Source organism: Haliotis rubra, unplaced genomic scaffold, assembly GCF_003918875.1.
Source record: "Haliotis rubra isolate DU_JTF1 unplaced genomic scaffold, ASM391887v1 Scf579, whole genome shotgun sequence".
Taxonomy (NCBI): domain Eukaryota; kingdom Metazoa; phylum Mollusca; class Gastropoda; order Lepetellida; family Haliotidae; genus Haliotis; species Haliotis rubra.
The window spans coordinates 235,464-255,694 of record NW_025767278.1 but is presented as its reverse complement, the minus strand read 5'-3'; the positions used below and the strand labels follow the sequence as shown (position 1 = coordinate 255,694).

At 40.2% G+C, this 20,231-nt stretch overlaps 1 protein-coding gene across 1 annotated transcript in view; it reads left to right on the top strand.

Annotated features, from left to right (window-relative positions):
- Positions 1-20,231, top strand: part of LOC124254640 (rho GTPase-activating protein 26-like) — a 99,787-nt gene that overhangs the window by 46,379 nt on the left and 33,177 nt on the right. Inside the window, exons 3-13 of the mRNA XM_046688483.1 lie at positions 1,673-1,734; positions 2,794-2,865; positions 3,116-3,217; positions 8,434-8,544; positions 9,248-9,290; positions 9,595-9,656; positions 11,565-11,639; positions 13,004-13,039; positions 17,945-18,014; positions 18,915-19,012; positions 19,895-19,932. Of these exons, the coding sequence (XP_046544439.1) occupies positions 1,673-1,734; positions 2,794-2,865; positions 3,116-3,217; positions 8,434-8,544; positions 9,248-9,290; positions 9,595-9,656; positions 11,565-11,639; positions 13,004-13,039; positions 17,945-18,014; positions 18,915-19,012; positions 19,895-19,932 (769 nt within the window). The remainder of the gene's footprint in view (positions 1-1,672; positions 1,735-2,793; positions 2,866-3,115; positions 3,218-8,433; positions 8,545-9,247; positions 9,291-9,594; positions 9,657-11,564; positions 11,640-13,003; positions 13,040-17,944; positions 18,015-18,914; positions 19,013-19,894; positions 19,933-20,231) is intronic.

Below are 20,231 nucleotides of genomic sequence, written 5' to 3'. Positions count from 1 at the left end.
TTGTCTGTCCCCCATCCAGCTGTATATCCTTTACCCTGCTCCATACCCAGCTGTCTGCCCCCCACCCTGCTGTTATTCCATCTCCCTAGCCTGACCAAACCCATCTCTCCCTACCCTGTAGTCTACTCTGCTCCATACCGAGCTGTCTGCCCCCACCCTGCTGTTAGTCCATCTCCTAGCCTGCTCCCTACTGGATCTCTCCCTACCCAGATGGCTGTTTACTCTGCTCCATACCCAGCTGTCTGCCCCACCCTGATGGCTGTCCATCTCCTCTAGCCTGACCACACCCATCTCTCCCCACCCAGATGGCTGTTTCACACCCAGTAGTCTACTCTGCTCCCTACTGGATGTGTCCCCACCCAGATGGCTGTTTCACACTCTGCTTCACTGATGGTTGATTTGTACTTGGTTCTCTGTGCCTCAGAAGGATTGATAGTTGAGTAGAACATGGTTGTGATGGTTGACAAATACCCGGTTGTCTGTGCCCCAGAAAGATTGATGGTTGATTAATACTTGGTTGTCTGTGAGTGTGACCCAGGGCCGAGATTTTCGAAGCTCTCTTAGCCCTAAGATAGTCGGTAGGTTAATGTTAATGTATGGCACTTACGACTATCTTAGCGCTAAGAGAGCTTTGAAAATCTAGGCCCAGAAGGATTGATAGTTGACTAGTACCCATTGGTCTGTGATCCAGAAGGTCTGATGGTTGACTAGTACTCAGTTGCCTGTGGCCCAGAATGATTGAATGTTGACTAGTGCCCGGTTGTCTGGGCTTTACAGTGTCATCAGTCCCTCACCCTACTGTTCCCCCTTTCTAACAAAGGAACATATCAGTTGGTGCGAAAAGACTAGTTCAACACATTGGCAAGTCAACCTCTTTGTCAAGCATTGCTTGGATTAAGATGTCTAGATTGTCAGAGGTTGTGATTGGAGAAATAGACTGTAGATATTATGTTCTTGTTGTATTTATACAGTATGAATAAATTGTAAACCCTTTCTTATCATGTTTATACAGAAAAATACTTGGCACACTGATGTTTGCTTAGTGTAGATATTTACTTTTAATGTCAACAAACCCATGTCAGGCAATAGAAAGTAATTCAGTTTTTCATATCATTCATGGGAATTTCTTGAACAAACATCATTGGGAAATAAGTGTACTGAATAATCTTGTATAATGTGCACCCAAGCATAATGTATATTCCACTCTGTGGAATCCAGTATTTATTTAAAGAATGATTATCAGTATTTATGCACAGAAAAAAACTACATCATCTCCATTAAGGCGAATACAGGTAAAAGAAAAGGTGTTAACAAACTTAGTCAATAAAAATTAGAATATAACATCATGAGACATGACAATTTCCCATTAAATTTGTATTTCCTGTTCTGCTTGGTCTTGGACAGAGATTGAGATTACTGTGTGTTTTGTCTCTTAACCTGAACCTGAAAAATGAATCGGCTGAACACACATTTGCATCCAAACAAGTGAATCAGTTCGTTTTAAAAGTATATTTATTCTGGGGGTTTTTTGCACATGGAAAGTATTGCATCCTATACACGTACATGTGATTTACTGTACGGGTCCTGAAAACAGGGGCCATGGATGACAGTCTCAGGTGACATTGATCTGGTATATCCTTTGTTATACTGATGATAACATTTCTATTTTCAGCCCAGTCACTCAAGGAGTTCGGGAGGCTGCTCTTCTCCATTGAAGAGGAGCGTGAGAAACTCGTAAGATTCTAGTACCTGTTGATTTCATTGTTTGCTGTTATCACAGCTATCTGCCTCATACATAGATCTGTTTTCAGCAATAGACCAATATGATTCAGGTCCTTACAAAAAAAATCAGGTCCATCTCAGAACAGGTCCTTCAATCCTGTACTTTTTCTAATGTTTGAATGTGGATTGGTTGGTCAAAATGATTAACATGGTACATTTTTTTATATCCTACCACAGTTATGTGGAACATTATTCGTGCTATACAGCAGCTTTTTCTCTATGATATCTGTGAGTGTGAGGTGAAACATCCCTATAATTCCCACTGAAACTGAGAATCAGTGTTGTTTAATAAAAAAGAATTCTTAAATTCTGAGTGGTTTGTTGCAAATAAAGATAGCCAGTCAACATCATGATCAAATTAATATTTGACGACATTATGGTTCTGTATCATGCTCAACTATAGTGTGCAGTGAAAACGTACCGATGAATGACAGTTTAAACCAAAAAGGTAAAGCAAATAAAGTGAAATTAAGACTGCGAAACCTCATGATTTTACCTTGCCAATTGAACATTTAAATCTCAGAATTTTATTCGACTTAGGATAAAAGTTGTTTAACAAACGATCATAGTCTCGCATGGCTATTATTGGTTTGTATCACAAGGGGGTATGCACATTAAATGAAACACCGAAAACGACAAGGGTTGTTATAAGTTAACGCTCTTCACGTTCCGCACATGCATTTGTTTCACTGTTCCAACTACTGCGCTTACCCCATTGTAATACAAACCAGTAATAGCGATTTGAATCTATGATCGTTTGTTAAACAACTTTTACCCTAATTTGAATAAAATTTTGAGATTTAAATGTTCAATCGGCAAGGTAAAATTATGAGGATTCGCAATCTTAATTTCACTTTATTTGATTTACTCTTTTGTTTAAAGTGAAATTCATTGGTACATTTTCACTGCAAACAGACTATAACGATACATCTTAAAAATTGTGCGTCATGTCTGAAATTAGTGTTTGTAGTGTTGTTTTAGTCTATTGGTTTATGATGGATCTAATTTCAGCTTGAGACTGCAACAGACCAGTTCCTTAAACCGTTGGAAAATTTCCGCAAAGAAAAGATCGGTCAAGTCAAGGTTCGTATGCTCTCATTGAATCATTGAGTGTTGAACTCAACTCTTTCATCTATTCACACACTGTTTGATGGTGATGATTCTTATCTTTTACCAGTCATGTTTACAAATACAGTAGAAGACTTAAGTCAGTTCTACTGACGTAGCGCTAGAGTTGATGATTGTTAAGTACCATTTGAAAAAATAAAATCCAAATTAGCTAAACTGGACAAAGGTGATACACTTTTGTAAGGCATATGTTTAATGTTTTCAGGAGGGCAAGAAAATGTTTGACAAGCAGACAACAAAATATTGCCAGTCCCTGGAGAGGTATCTCAATATGAAGACGAAAGTGAATGAGTCCATTCTTCAGGAGGTATGTCAGTTCCATCCATGAGGATGCCATGTTATTAGAGGTCCACAGCAACCCATTCTGGTTGTATATGGCAACTAAAGAATCAGGTGGTCTAGGTGCCTTGATTGATTGCCATTGTACACGTGAAATGTTGCTGAGTATGGGGTTAAACACGTCTTTCAAATTTGACATGAAGATGGAACATATGTGAGTGCTTACATCTACTGGATTTGATTTCTTGAATCTTATGTCAAAATATGACATATAAGGCATTAACTACCTGACAAATTTTCACCATTGAACAAGGTATTTTTCTTCACACCAACCTGATTACCCCAAGCTTAAAGATCTTTCCAATCAGGCCTGCCTATTGTGTTTGGTGTACCTATTGTTCATTCAAGGACCAGGACCGTGGTGACCTGGCTATATGTAAGCTATGTGATCAGCGCTTCACCATGTGTCTGATTATGTATACGTTTCCCTGGTTGCTGCTTATCACAATGTTAACTTACACCTCGAGTGACTTGCAATCTCTGGCTGTCACAAAACACGACAGAATACCAGCCACTACAATTAAAACATTAAGAGACTTTGGCATCTGTCGCATCAAGAAAACACGTCGGGGCTACCGTGGCGGGCGTTGTCAACAACGGGAGGTTTCACGTCTCTCTTCAATGAAACTAAAACACTTAAATGGATCATGTACATACAAGGTACATACTTTGAAGTTTAGCACTATCAACTCAAGATCAGCTAAAACCTATGATTCCTCGACTGATAAGGCTCAGTCATTGTGTGATCTAATTGTAGACAATAACCTTGATGTTCTGGCAGTCACAGAAACATGGTTACGTAAGGATGACACAGATAAGATTGCCATTGGCAAAATGACTCCTCCTGGATTCAAGTGCATTCAGGTGCCAAGGAATACCAAGAGAGGAGGAGGCGTGGCCATTGTATATAGAAAAACTCTACAGTGTTCAAGGATAAAACTCACAAATTGGGAGTCGTCCTGTGAAGTTCTAGCAGTGACACTATCTGTAGATAATCAATCCATAACCCTGATTGTGGTTTACCGTCCACCTGGGCAAGAAGCAACTTTCATTAAATCTTTCCCTTTGCTGCTTGACAGCATTGTGACACTTCCTGGAAAGTTACTCATGAGCGGTGACTTCAATCTTCATGTTGATATGCCACAGAGGAGAGACGTTGTAAGGTTCAATAATCTTCTTCAATCTCACGGTTTGCACCAGCATGTAAAGGAGCCCACCCACAGCAAAGGACATATTCTGGATCTAGTTATTACTAGAGACAATGAACTTGACATCACCGATATCACACTGGACCAGTCAGTTAAGTCGGATCACTTTGCCGTTCTGTTCAACACGAACATCGTTGCCCCCAGGCGAGAAATACAAGAACTGGTGTTCAGAAGATGGAAAACTATCAATATGCCTAGCTTCAAACAAGATCTCGACAATGCCCTGGTACACCATGGGAACAGATCCTCTGATGAAAGCGTTGATCTGTACAATGAGGCATTGAAGGAAACTTTGGACAAGCATGCACCACAGGTATCAAAGAAAGTTACAATACACCAAAATGCCGCTTGGTACAATGACAACATACGCAATGAAAAAAAGAAACGCAGAAAACTAGAACGACAAATGAGACGAACTGGACTTTCCATTCACAAACAGCTTTTCAATATCCAAAGGAATATGGTTACCTGTTTGATAGAGAAAACCAAGAGATGCTATTTTGTTGAGCAGTTAAATGGAGCTTCTAATGTTAAAGAGGTTTATCGACTTTCAAACAAGCTCTTGTTCAAGAAAACAGATAAAGTTCTACCAACCTTTGATGCACTGGATGAACTTCGCAAAACAAGTTTGCAAAGTACTTCAAAGAGAAAATTCAAGTTATAAGGACATGTTTGGAAAATCTCCAATCTGATACCTTGCCTGCATACAGCCAAGATATAGACTGTTGTGATTTTTTCCCACTGGCCTTTTTCGGTGATACAACTGAAAAGAAGTGGGTGAGATAATTAAGATGAGTCGGGTAAATCATGTTCCCTAGACCCGTGCCAACATGGTTCCTAAGGGAGTGCCTTGACTCTGTTGCTCCTATCCTGATGCACACAATAAACACATCTTTCTCAGAAGGATCAGTGCCACTGTCAATGAAGGAAGCTCTTGTCAGTCCTCTCATAAAGAAGAGCCAGCTTGACTCTGAGATAATGAAGAACTACAGGCCAGTATCTAACCTGTCGTATTTCTCAAAACTCATGGAGCGTGTTGTTGCATCAAGACTCAAAGAGCACATGGAATCAAACTGCTTGTTTGAAGTTATGCAATCTGCATATCGGCAAGGGCACAGCACCGAGGCGGCTAGTTCGTGTGCAGAATGACTTATTGTGTGCTGTTGATTCTACAGGAGGAGCCATCCTAGTCTTACTGGACCTATCCGCTGCGTTTGACACGGTAGACCACGGCATCTTAATCTCCATCCTTGAACGTAGAATCAGGGTCACTGGTCTAGCGTTAAAGTGGATCAGATCGTACTTATCAGACCGACTTCAGTCAGTGTGTATAAATGGAACAATTTCGGAGAAGGAAGAACTTCAATTTGGAGTGCCTCAAGGGTCAGTCCTCGGTCCGCTTCTGTTTGTCATTTATACATCACCACTTGGAGACATAGCCCGATCACACAACCTTGCTTTTCACTTATGCATGAGCGATACCCAACTCTACCTAGGTTTCAAGCCTCTGCAGTCGTCATCCTGCGATGCAGCATGTTCGGCAATTCAAAATTGTATTGCTGATATCCAAAATGGATGACCAGACATTTCCTGAAGCTGAATCAAGACAAAACAGAAATGCTCATTCTCTGTTCAAGTTCAGCATACGACAAAGGTTGTCTTCAATAAGACTCGAAATTAATGAGTGTATCATTGAACCCACTGATCATGCTCGCAATCTTGGGGTGATATTTGACAGCACTATTAGCCTTGAAAAGCATGTCAATAAAATGTGCAAGAATGCCTACTATTTCATCCGCAACATAGGCTTAATCAGGAAGTACATCAACCAGCAAACTGCTGCAACATTGATGCAAGCATATGTAGTATCTCGGTTGGACTATTGCAATGCTCTGCTGTAGGGGATTCCAGAATATCTTCTGAGCAAGTTACAGAGAGTCCAGAACTCAGCTGCCCGAGTTGTGACACGCACAAAGAAGACAGAGCATATAACACCTGTTCTGATCACATTGCACTGGTTACCCATCCGACAACGTATCCATCACAAAATATTGATACTGATGTTCAAAGCCTTGCACAACATGGCACCAGTTTATCTCTCAGACCTTGTGCAAGAATATCAACCAACACGCCATCTGAGGTCATCACAACAACACATGTGCCAGACTGTAGTCAGCCGGACCAAGACATTTGGTGAAAGGTCTTTTCAGGTTTCCGGCCCAGCTTTGTGGAACAAATTACCCCTCTCTCTTCGATCAGTACAGACATTCAATATTTTCAAATCCAGATTAAAAACTCACTTGTTCAGCATTGCATACGGAGTTCAGCAGCGCTCTTGAGCAGTCTTCTGAAGACTGGATATTAGCGCTATATAAATGTATATCAATGTAATGTAATGTAATGTAAACAACAAACACACACTGACACACAAAAGTTAACACACTGACACCATCAAATACACACATACACTTGTACTTGATAACACATGCACATGCTAACAATAACACCAGCACACAGAAGTGCCTCTGAAACTATTGGGGGCGGAGGGGTTACCCTAGTGGTCAAAGCGTTCGCTCATCACGACGAAGACCCGGGTTTGATTCTCCACAATATGTAAAGCCATTTCTGGTATTATTACTGGAATTTTGCTAAAAGTGATGTAAAACCTCACTCACTCACTCACTCACTCACTCACTCACTCACTCACTCACTCACTCACTCACTCACTCACTCACTCACTCACTCACTCACTCACTCACTCACTCACTCACTCACTCAGCGAGGACTATCTTACAGTGGTGACCAGTTGTCATTAATTACAGACAAATTTCACTTTAATTGCAGGAAACAATGGCATGAGGACATTTTTATTCCACTATCTCTCTACCAAATTAAAAAAAACCCCAAAACTTTAAGGACATTTTGGATGACCCATTTTGAAGGCTGCATTGTCGAACGCTAATTAGCTTGATAAAGTCGACTGTATTATCTTCTCAGTCTAGGGTTTAGCCAAAATAAAGCATGAAAGAATATGTGTTAAGCTAACTGTTTGATGCTGAACAACTATACCACCAGCATGTTTTATGCTACAAAGCAACCACACCCAAGCGTACAGCGAGTGTGACCAGGTTTATTTTGGTGCTCCTCCCTGTGTGTATCACTACTGTGATAATACGTGGTGACATTGACACCCTGTCTTCGACACACTGATAGTGGAGGGTGACCTTTGACCTGCATGTGGCCTTGATCTGAGTTGCCTGGAGGGCATGTGGTCTGTGATATCACAGCAGGTCAGTAGGAAGTGATTATATGACAGGTGTGCACTGACATTGACACCATAGACCTGTAATGTTATATGACAGGTGTGCTCTGACATTGGGAGCATAGACCAGCAGTATTATCATCCACAAGGGTCATTTAGAAGCGTGAATCACTATGAAGGAATGTGACCCTGTGATAAAAACATGGGACTTAAATTAAGTGTCAAGGTATATTTGTACCCAAAATATTCACAAACTAATAAACAATATGAATTGTAAGATCATAATTTATTAATTATGTTTGAACATGTTGAAGAGATAGATTGTTAAGAGAAAGTAATTGTGCCTGGAGGTAGAGTCCAAGGTCCAAGGTTTGATTACCAGCATGGTATGATGCATGAAGCAAATTCTTGGGGGTTTCTAATCTTCCAAGTTCTGTAGAGGCGGTCTGCAAGCCAGTGTCCGCTTGTTACGCTGAACACCCGGGTTCGATTACCCACATGGTACAATGTGTGAAGCCAATTCTTGTGTCCCCTGCTGTGATATTGCTGAAAACAGTGTAAAACCTCACTCACTCACTTCTAGTTCTGTAAAATTTGTGCAAAAGATGTTATGACATGCTGTCTTCAAATGTGGGAACGGTTCAAGTGAAAGGGAGGTAATGCTTGTGTACCTAGAGTTACTCTTCACAAGTTGTATGATGTTTCTTGTTCTAGGCTGATGCATCTCTGGAGATGGAGAGGCGGGGCTTCTACCAGGCGTCCATGAAGTACGTGCTGCAGCTCCAGGAGGTTCAAGAAAAGAAGAAGTTTGAGTTTGTGGAAATTGTAAGTAGTATGTTTGCAGACTACTACTTAAGTAAGCTATGCAGAGTTAAATCCGCCTTATCAATGCAAGGATATGATAGTTTGGGGTTCAGTTCCAAGATTTTCTGTAGTAATGATCTTAATGATAATGTCATGATTTTTCATAGGCGACTAAGCATTATGTTCTCATTTAAAGCTGAAATGTCATGAATAAATTAAGACACCTGGTATATCATAGTTACCTCCCTTGTTCAACAGCAGCATTAAACCCAACTCACTTCCCCAAGACCTTGGAAGCCAGGGTTACCCAATCATCAACATTGGTTTTCTCAACTATTCAACGATCTCATATTTTGATACAAACTATGGCTCAAATTGCTGAACATTGGCTTGGACCACATTTCAATATTATTGACCCCTGATTCAGAATATTGCAATAGAGTTGGGGTAGTAGTCTAATAGTTAAAGCATTCAGCATCTTGCAAAAGACCTGGGTTTGATTCTCTACATAGGTATAAGGTGTGAAGCCTGTTTCTAGTGTCCCCTGCTGTGATATTGCTGGAATATTGCAAAAGGAGTAAAACCATATCCACTCACTCACTCCGCCAATCAGTCACTCTGTAGAATTAAGAAGTTGATGGGTGTGTGTGTGTGTGAAGATAGCCTGAACTTTTTAGGAAAGTGTATCGGCACTAGTGATTATTTTGTTGTTGTCTTGTTTCAGCTTCTCACCTTCATGTACAGTTGGCTGACATTTTACCATCAAGGTAGGTAACTCTGTTTCACTACAAGAGTGGACGGAACCGTATAAGAAAGGGCACACAGTCCGTCACCTCTCATTACAGGACTAATTGTCCAAGTACATTATATTATGTCTTAACATGTTAGTTATTGAGAAATAGTAATGGTTTAGTTAACATTTAAGATATTTAACGCACAGTGGTAAGAAATGGGTCCTTAGAACTTAATTAAACCTAATATTATGTAATGTTTTTGTTAATAGAATAGAATGTAGGAGAGTCACTATTTTTACTTTCCACCTTCATGAAGAGTGCCATGCTGATGTTTCAGGTCATGAGGCTGCTGGAGAGTTTAAGCCCTACATGATTGACCTACAAATGAGACTCCAAAAGGTAATTAGAAGTTAGATAGTTGTTCAGGGCTCAGGAGTAATGTAATTCTGGTTAGTTTCATTTTCATGAATTGGCAGCTATGGAAAAGGATTGTAATGAGACATGATTTCGATATATAATCGTCTTCCATTTAACAAGGGGCGGTGGGGTAGCCTAGTGGTTAAACGTTGGCTCGTCACGCCGAAGACCCAGGTTCGAATCCCCACATGGGTACAATGAGTGAAGCCCATTTCTGGTGTCCCCCGCCGTGATGTTGCTGGAATATCGCTAAAAGCGGCGTAAAACCAAACTCAGTCAGTCAGTCAGTCCATTTAACAAGGATACCACAAAATCTCAGAAATGGAATTTCTGTTGTTGGACATGTATGACTTCAAAAATCCTTCATGCATCTTGAACAAGGGAGGTAACTGTGACATCCCAGTAGATAAGCCAAATCTTTGACAGATTTCTCCCAGACCTTCAGACAAGAGATTACAAAAGATATCACTACTGAGCTACGAAATGCCTCACTTTATCATGGTTGATCTCCAGTAACCTTTGTTTGTTGGGAATTCTTGGGAAGAATAGGTCTCCAATACCTAACACTTGTTGTATGGAGTCCTATTGGTAAGTCAGAGAAGAATAGGTTCACAGTATTCCTTGTTTGTACAACTCCAAATTCAAAAGAGGCCTGCTGGTATTCCTTGGTGGACTAGGTTTCCCCAGTAACCCTTGCTTGTTGTAAGAGGCCTTGTACGGATTTCAGAGGTCCCTATCACCAAATACTTTCAGAATGAGGCCCATTTGGATTCCAAGGAAGAACATGTACCTAGTAGCCTTTGCTTTTTGTTAGTGCCCTCAGAAATTCCAAGGAAGAACAAATTTCTTCTGTTCCATGCTTGTTTTAGGAGGCCCATTGGAATAGGATCCCCCTGTAACTTTTGCTTGTACAAGGCCCAGTAGGGATTCAGAAGGAGAATAGGTTCCCACTTACAAGTACTTCCAGGGAGGGCCCATTTGGAGTCCAGAAAAGAACACGTCTCCAGTATCATTTTCATTTTGTAAGATGCCTCAAAGGAATTCCAGGAAAGAACAGATCCCCAGCACCCCATACACGTAGTAAGAGGCCCCTTAGGACCCTGTCAAAGAACAGATCCCCAGCACCCCATACTCATAGTAAGAGGCCCCTGTCGGAAGAACAGATCCCCAGCACCCCATACACGTAGTAAGAGGACCCTTAGGACCCTGTCAAAGAACAGATCCCCAGCACCCCATACTCGTAGTAAGAGGCCTATTAGGACCCTGTCAAAGAACAGATCCCCAGCACCCCATACTCGCAGTAAGAGGCCTATTAGGACCCTGTCAAAGAACAGATCCCCAGCACCCCATACCCGTAGTAAGAGGCCTATTAGGACCTTGTCAAAGAACAGATCCCAAGCACCCCATACTCGTAGTAAGAGGCCTATTAGGACCCTGTCAAAGAACAGATCCCCAGCACCCCATACTCATAGTAAGAGGCCTATTTGGACCCTGTCAAAGAACAGATCCCCAGCACCCCATACTCGTAGTAAGAGGCCTATTAGGACCCTGTCAAAGAAAAGGTCCCCAGCACCCCATACACATAATAAGAGGCCTATCAGGACCTTGTCAAAGAACAGGGCCCTGTTCCACAAAGTGATTGTAGCGCTACGACAGTCATAAGTCTATGTTAAAGTATGGGAGTTACGATCATCTTATCACTACGATCATTGTGGAATGATTCCCTGGTCCCCAGTGCTGTGCAATTGCATAGCTCAATGCTGAAAGCAGCAGATGAATTGTATTCCTGAGCTGTGTGAATATTGGTTTATTCTATGGGTCCCATGACTAGGACTCGTTAGTGAAATGTTCCCCACTCCCTCCAACACCCCACTGCTTGCTGTGTTTCAGACTCGTGGAAACTTCGAGAGCACGAGCAACCAAGCTGAAGAGTTGATGAACAAGATGCTGGAGGTCCGTGGCACGGTAATTAAACATTCCATGGTTTTCCCACTTCTCAGGGCTGCCGACAACATGATGCAGCAAACCACAATCTCATCTAGATTCCTGTAGCTTAGTAACTCTACTGTCTCACTCAGTCAACCCTGGTTACAGAAGGAGCCTATTTTCTTGAGGAGTCATTCTGTGTGAACATACAATCAAATTTCTTCTTTTGATTACTTTTGAAATTTTAGTTGTTGTTTTTTGTTCTTGTAAATGTTCAGATGTTAGGTGCAAGAGTTGAATAGAAAATACTTCCTGTATTTCAGTTCATTTCACGTATAACAAGGGTTGATAAGGTGACATCCTTTCCAAACATGACTTTTTTCCTGCAACTGGTGCATTTTTCTGTGCAAATGTTTCCTATCAAAATGTTTGTAATGCACCATAGCAGAAAATGTCTTCAAAGTATCTTTGATAGATGAGATAGTGGTTGATGCAGCATATTTCCTCATGTATATATTCCGGTAATTATATCATATATTCATCTGAATTCCCATATATATTCTGGTCCTGATGAAACTGTTATTTTTCATTACTGACATTGATAATGCTGTTAACCTTAAACTTTCTTGTTCGAAGCATCATGCGTGCATGAGTCTCTGCAGTGACAAGTTGTCTAACATGTACTTGTGAAGTCTTGCCCTGATTTGGTGAATAGCATGGACAACTGGTTGTGGCACTACTAAAATATACAGGCTTGAGCAAATATAACTGCCATTACTCGGGGGAGCAATGTTAAGTACCATTATAATACTCCCCCCTTGCAACTATAGGTTATGAGAACAGTCATATTAATATGGCTTGAAACTAATGGGAACCAGTCATAAATCTATGTTATGTGAACATATTAAAATATGCAAATGTATCCGTAATGTTTTTGAGAAAGTTTGTTTCAAGCTATTTAGTTCATAAAGATATGTATATATTTATTTAGGATCTCTTGTCAAATATGGGATGAGAATATTTGTGTATCTCTTAACATCAATGGTCAGTTTTGTGATACATGCCATTGCATTAATGCATGAGTCACTTGCTGTCAGTGTTTTGGGGTAAAATCATCCTCATCTCATTTAATAATTAGGTGAACAGTGATTTCTGTTTGTATCTTGTACCAACCTTTGAAACAATGTCATGCAGAGTTATCCCCCTTTGATATATTGGTACCGCTTGCTCCTCGTGTATGGACAGAGTTTGCTTTGGCCTAAGATGTTAATTTGTTGAGTGCTCGAGCATTCATAGATAGAGCTAATAAACTCGTATCTGGCTGTGCAATCTTTCTTTTAATTTACTGTTTGCTTCAGGAATCATATATAATGACCATGATCATTATTTTATGTTTCTTGTAGTATTTGAACAGATGTCTTGAGAGGATTCAAATGCCTGTAAATATGTTTTTGGTTTTAAAAGAGTGATAAGTTTTCATGGCATAGTTATTACTGAAACTGCTTAAAATCTGGGTATTCTTGCACTTTATTAATGACTTAAAAAACTAATACACCGTAGCAATTTAATGCATTTGGGACAGCATTTAACAGGCTTTTAATTTCAGTAATGTGATTCACATTTCATGTCACAATTATTCAAATTTCAAAAGTTTATAAGGAGACTGATGCTCAGGCAAATTGAAAGGACCTAGAATCTTGCGTAACTTGCTTTTGTGTATTTTTTTTTTGGAATGGCCATGCTTAAGGCATGAAGTTTGAATTGACTAAATCTGTTGGTGCATTGTGGCACTTGAATTCCAGCATTAAAAGATTGGTGGTGTATTGGCGCTTTAAAACACTTAGTATTCCAGCACTAAATGTGTGGTGGTGTATTGAGGCTTTAAGCACTTGTATTCCAGCACTAAATGTGTGGTAGCGTATTGAGGCTTTAAGCATTTGTATTCCAGCACTATGTGTATGGTGGTGTATTGAGGCTTTAAGCACTAGTACAGTACTCCAGCATTACATGTGTGGTTGTATGTGGGTTACAATTGTACGAATGTCTATTGACCTGGCGTATCTTGCTTCAAAGCTGCTGTTATTTGTTGCCTCCAAAGCATTGTCAGCATCACTGGGTCTTCAGATGATTGCTAAGCTCTTCTCAAGCTTCTGTTTTCACTATTAAAACAAGATTAACTTCTTCAGCTTTTACCAATATCTTGTGTTTGAAAATTACAGACACCTGTCTCATTGGCTTCTCCTGAAATCTGTATTGTCATGTTCCACATCCCTGGGAAACATTTTGCACCATTCAGTTGGTTCAAGAACATCCTGTTCCAGCCAATCAGATGCTTTTCTGTGATCTCATGTAGTAGCCAATCAGATCTCTGCTTGTAAACCTGTTTTGCTGACTTAATGGTTTCAAAATGTATGTCACAAATGGTCCCTGAACAGATCAGCAGTTGATGAAAAAGATCATTTCAGACAGAAGACCTATGATGAACTTAAATCCATGACTTGAAACATTTTTAATTGATTGCTTGTTCTATTTTGAATGGGGAAAATATGCTACTCAAAGAAATCAAGGACATTGACATGACTTGACAGGTTAACTATAGTAATACAAAATAATCAAGGGATCTGTAATTTGTTTGAGTAGTATGTAACAGCAATGGGCAAGTGATGTGTCATTTCGGGGACATAGTTATGATTTCAAGTATACATAAGATTAAACCTTTATATTCTGTAGTGGTTCTGTGTAATATCAGGAAGTCTGAATGTAGAGGTGGTTCATTCAGGTCTGATTTTCAAATGACCTGTGAAGATCCAGGTTTAAATTGGTCTTCAGCAAGCCATGCTTGTTGGAAGATGCGACTAATGGTAGGACAGGTAGATCAGTTGATCGATGCTTATGCTAATCACTGGTTTGTCTGGTCCAGATTGATTTATTTACACACCATTGCCATATAGCTGGAATATTGCTGAGTGCAGCTTTAATCACCAAATATACAAACATAAACTGATTTTCTGTTACACTCCTGTTCCGAACATCCAGTTCCAGCCATTCAGATGATTTTCGGTGAAATGATATATTAACCAATGATAACCCTGTGTTGAGCTGAATCATCTGAAGACCCAGTTTTGAACTTACCAGTAGCTTTCACCATCTGACACTAACGCTGGCTTATATTATAGCTCCCAGCGTCGGGCGCACCTGCATTCTTGGTAAGGGCACTCTCTTCTGTATCCAACCCCTAGTACAACTAAATGTGTTGTAGTTTATCCTTCTCTTCCCGTTCCTTTCTGCATTGACAGTAGCTGATTTATTGTTGATCAAATTTTGATTTATTACATTTTTGATAATAGATTCTGTTGACATGTTTACTCTCATTAATGAAGTAATTTTTAGAAATATATTATGTTGTAGTCATATGAGCCTGCATGAGTAGATGAATTACTTTTGAATGATGCAAGTAGAAGATCTCACATTTAGAAGATACGCATGTGACTTGACATGAACTGATCCACATTTTGCCACAGTCTTATATGAGTGTAGTTTGAGCACTGAATTGTGATGTGTTGTGGACTGACCAGCACCTTGCAGAGGTTGCTAACCCTATCATTATCTCATTTCACATCATTGTTTATCTTTGTCTCACTAAATGTGTACATGATTCTTGTTGATAATAATGATATACCAGGGTATTGACAACCTGGGTTCTTGTTGGTATCGTTGAATGTGTGCATGATTCTTGTCGATATGCCTCAGCATTGACGACTTGTTGGGCTCTGTTGTGAGTAATCATTGTCATTTGAGTAATCCATGTCATTGTATCAATTAATGGACAACTTGTGTCTACTAATGGTGTTTTTGGTGTTGTCAGAACAGTTACTATAGAAATATACCCAAATTCTATTTTTGTGTCCTCTCACCTAGTAGTGTGTGGGTACAGTGCTGTTCATGTTCAATGTGTGAAAGCCATGTGTACAATATGCTACAGGTGTGCTGTTAACTTCACACTGCTGTAATCCTGACTCTCGGCAGTGTGTGTATTTGTCAGAATGATGCTATCTGTTACAGCCCATTGGTTCAGTTCAGTGGTTAGTGCTTCACACAAGAAACAGGTTCTGTCCCCACTTATGTTCGCTACCTGTCATTACCCACGTTTTTAGCCCAGTGGTTAGTGTTTCACACAAGAAACAGGTTCTTTCCCAACATAGGTTTTCGTGTCATGCATAGTCCAATGGTTAGTGTTTCACACAAGAAACAGGTTCAGTCCCAACATAGGTCATTGTGTCACACAAACACACAGTGGTTAGGTCCTTGTGTTAAACATAGCCAAGTGGTTAGTGCTTCAACAAGAAACAGGTTCAGTCCCAACATAGGTCATTGTGTCACACAAAACCCAGTGGTTAGGTCCTTGTGTTAAACATAGCCAAGTGGTTAGTGCTTGAAAAGAGAAACAGGTTCAGTCCCAACATAGGTCATTGTGTCACACAAAAACCAGCGGTTAGGTCCTTGAGTTAAACATAGCCCAGTGGTTAGTGCTTCACACAAGAAACAGGTTCAGTCCCAGCTTGGTTCACTGTCTGTTTAAGCCCAGTGAAATGACATCTGTACATATGCCTCTGGCCACTGGTAGGAATGATGTATGCACATTGTTTCATATGATCACAGGATCACAAGATCACATGCATGTTGCAGTTGTAAAGCCCTTCACAAGCATTCACTGCCTTTCTCCACAGTTTCCATTTTATTTCAAGTTTTTGTTTATTTTTAATCCAGCAACATGAACATACTTTGTTTTATTTACGAAGAATGAACTTCCAATGCTTCTGAGGACACACATACATATCTGCAGTAACAGTGTTTCTGTGTTGATCCAACTATTTGTATATTGACTCGTCACTACACCGTGCTATGGCTGTTCCAAAGTGTTTTCCTAAAAGATTTCCTATTTGGAACATACGCTATTAACAACCCTGCCATTATGTATCTGAACTGTAATCCAATGAAAACTGCACCTAATTTGCTTCCTAACATACTTGCCTTCGGAACTGTACATTTTATTGGTCGATTTTTGCAACTTAATAAGAAAATATACAAGTGTACTGTTTTGGACTCCTCTAGAGGTTATAGATCCCTGAAAGAAATAGTGGATAAATTTTTTAAATTTTTTTCTGGTCAATGTTCCAACTTAATAAGTAAATATATTGTTGTGTGGTCCCATAATAAGTATTTGTATTTTGAAGGTAAGTGTCTTAGAAATGAATCATCAAAGAAGTTTCATTTGTTAATTCACACTCCAAGCACTTTGCTGAAGTATATAAGCCAGATGCATGCTTTGAATAGGAATATACTGGGAAAACACTATTGGACAGCTCTATCTAGAGACTTTCATACACCAGCACAAGGATATGATTACTGCAGGTAGTGCATACATTACATGAAGTTCTGTTGAACAACATGCTATATTTTGGTTTATTTCCACTTTCACAGACCAATGAGCAGCATGCTTGTTCTGACAGGAAGACATCAGTTACATCCAGTAATGGTGGCCTCCGTTCGAGCAGAAAGGTTACTAAGTCCGAAATTCATACAGAATTATCAGAAAGAGTTGATTGTTGTGGGATGAGAGTTGAACTGTTTCCATCTTGTGGTATGTAGTTTCATCCCCCTGTGCAAGTTCCTACAAGATGGTTCCTACAGGAAGTAACTACTTCATCATTCACGTCATACTTATTCCATGTGCTTTGAGATTCCTGTTCTGGTATCAACAGGACTGTTTGAAGGAAACATTTTTGAAATCATGACCCAAGAATGCGCTTGTCCCTCCTGACTTTTTGAGGGAAAACATTTTGAGTTTATGACCCAAGAATGTGCTTGTCCCTCCCAAGCGTTAACTTTGAGATTTCTGACTATTTAAGGGACAGTATTTTGAAATTAAGATTTCAATATCAGATTATGTCCCCTGAGCAGATGTATGATGGGGCTAGCAAATCCAACTCATTTCACTCAGTGGCAGTTTCTGTCAGATTAGAAGAACATATCTGATAACGAATAAAAACTGTTCAAATCATTCAGCTTATGTAATGGTCAGTCTCATAGTTGTTTGATCTTTTATACATGCTTTGGCAAAATGTGGATGAAATTTGCTCACAGTAACACAGGCTTCTGCTAAAAATCAGAATTTCTAGAGATCTTTAATTCAGTTATTAAAATGAGTTTATCTTTAAGCATTGAAGCTGACTCATATTTAAAGTGCAAATTTTTTCGAATAAAGGAATTATTGTGGGATAGGGAGTAATGTATTTTCTAGAGCTCTTCTATGTCATGCTATAACATAGAGTTGTGTTGCACAGAGGCCCATAGAGTCATCCGGGACCATGCGAGGATTTACACGCCAGGGGTACCTGTATCTCTTGGAGAAAAGTAAGTACCACTTGTTATCCTGGGAGAGAACGAATGTAGTTTTCACCACATGGTCACCCTGCTGACCTACAAATAAACTGACCTCAATGATAGTAGCAGGTACATGGAGGGTTACAATAATGAATGCTGCCTAGTGGTTAAGATAAAGGATGCCTTATGGTTCAGATTATTAAAGTAAGGGTGCCCATTGGTTGATAGTAAAGGTTCCAATGGATTGAAGTTAAGCAACGTCGAGCTCGGACAGTCCTTGGATGGGTGACCGTGTTTGGCAGCTTGACGCCTGAGAGTTTCTAGGACTTCAGTCCTGCCCCACAATGAAGCACATGTGATACATGCGGTATCACCGTAGGCAAGTGAGTTTATTCACAATTGCCTCTGTTCACCCAGCAGAAAATGGGTACCCGGTTGGATAAGGTCATGTGACTATAACCTTCTAGCACCTAACAGGCTGCTTGGGTTATCCGGGGTAATAATAATCAGGGTGTTATAGCTTAGAGCATGCTTTGTTGCGTGGAGATTAGCGCATTATAAGACTTCTCATTATTTATTATTATTTATTGATATCAGGAAGTGTGCCTAGTGGTTAATATTAAAAAGGCAGAAGATACTAAAGGGTGCCAAGTAGTTAAGATAATAAAGGATGCCTAACGGTTATGATTATATAAGGTGCCCAGTGGTTGATAACAAGGGTGCCAAAAGATGATATTATGAAGCCTGCCTTGTGGTTTAGATAATAAAGAGCAACCAAGGGTACAGATACTAGATTAGGACACAAAGTATAACCATATTAATGAACATTTTAGGTCACAAGGTGGCGGAAATAATGGTTGTTTTGTTATGTTTATTTACTGTTAAGCAGAAGTTGGCATATCAATGTTGATCTTTGGTTCCTGTTTACAGAGGCTCTGGGAACAACATGGACCAAATACTACTGCCAGTACAAGAAGGAGACCAAGGAATTCTACATGATCCTGTACAACCAGATGGGGGGCAAGATGGTAAGGTGGATCCCACATCAAGAGTTCCATAGCACTGCCAATATTGGAGTGACTGAATCAGCACAGTTTCAGTGCTACGCCTACGTCAGGGGTTAAAATAGCACTATCAATATAAGAGTGGCCGAATCAGACCCATGCTTGTCGTAAGAGGCGACTAACGGGATCAGATGGTCAGGCTCGCTGGCTTGGTTGACACATGGCATCGGTTCCCAATTGCACAGGTCCATGCTCATGCTGTTAATCACTGGATTGTCTGGTCCAGACTCGATTATTTACAGACCGCTGCCATATAGCAGGAATATTGCTGAGTGCGGCATAAACTAAACTCACTCACCCACCCACATGTGAGAGCATTACCAAGGCCCTAATGTATTCATTAGCTAACATTTGCTTTAATAACAGATCCTTAGATAATTATTGTGTCCATTAATTTCATGTTGTAATCAATGCTGGCCATGTTATGCCATCATAAAGGATTTGATGCAGTTTTTATGCAGATCATGTTGAAGTGCAATTAGTTAGACTTCATCCATTGCATGTGGAAACACTGCTTTTATGGGCACACATCCATGAAGATCCGGGTTGGAATTGATCTTCAGGAACCCATGCTTGTCGTAAGAGACATCCATTGAGATGAGATGGTCAGGCTCACAGTTTTGTTTGCTGCTCGTCATTGTATCCTATTTGTGTAGATTGATGCTCATGATGTCAGTCACTGGCTTGTCTGCTCCAGACTTGAGTATTTACAGACCACCGTGATATAGCTGGAATATTGTTGAGTGTGGCGTTGAACAACAACACAAACAAACAGTCATGCAGGCATATAAATGACAAAGGTTCTTCATGAGTATTTACAGCTTATTTCCTCTTCCTGTGTTTCAGAGTACTCCCGACCGCTATGTCCTTGACTCCTGTGTCAGGTATGAGTAGTTAATTACCTAAATCAAGGGGTGTTCTGTTAGACTAGTGGTTAAAGCATTCGCTTGTGATACTGAAGACCTTGGTTCAATTCCTGACATGGGTAGACATGGGTACAGTGTGTGAAGCCCATTTCTGGTGTCTCCCGCCGTGACATTGCTGGAATATTACTGAAAGCGATGTAAAACCATACTCACTCCCGTATGGGGAATCTAACCTGGGTCTTCAGCGTGACGAGCGAATGCTTTAACCACTAGGCTACCCCACTGCTCCCAAGGAGAAGTGACATCCAAAATTGTTT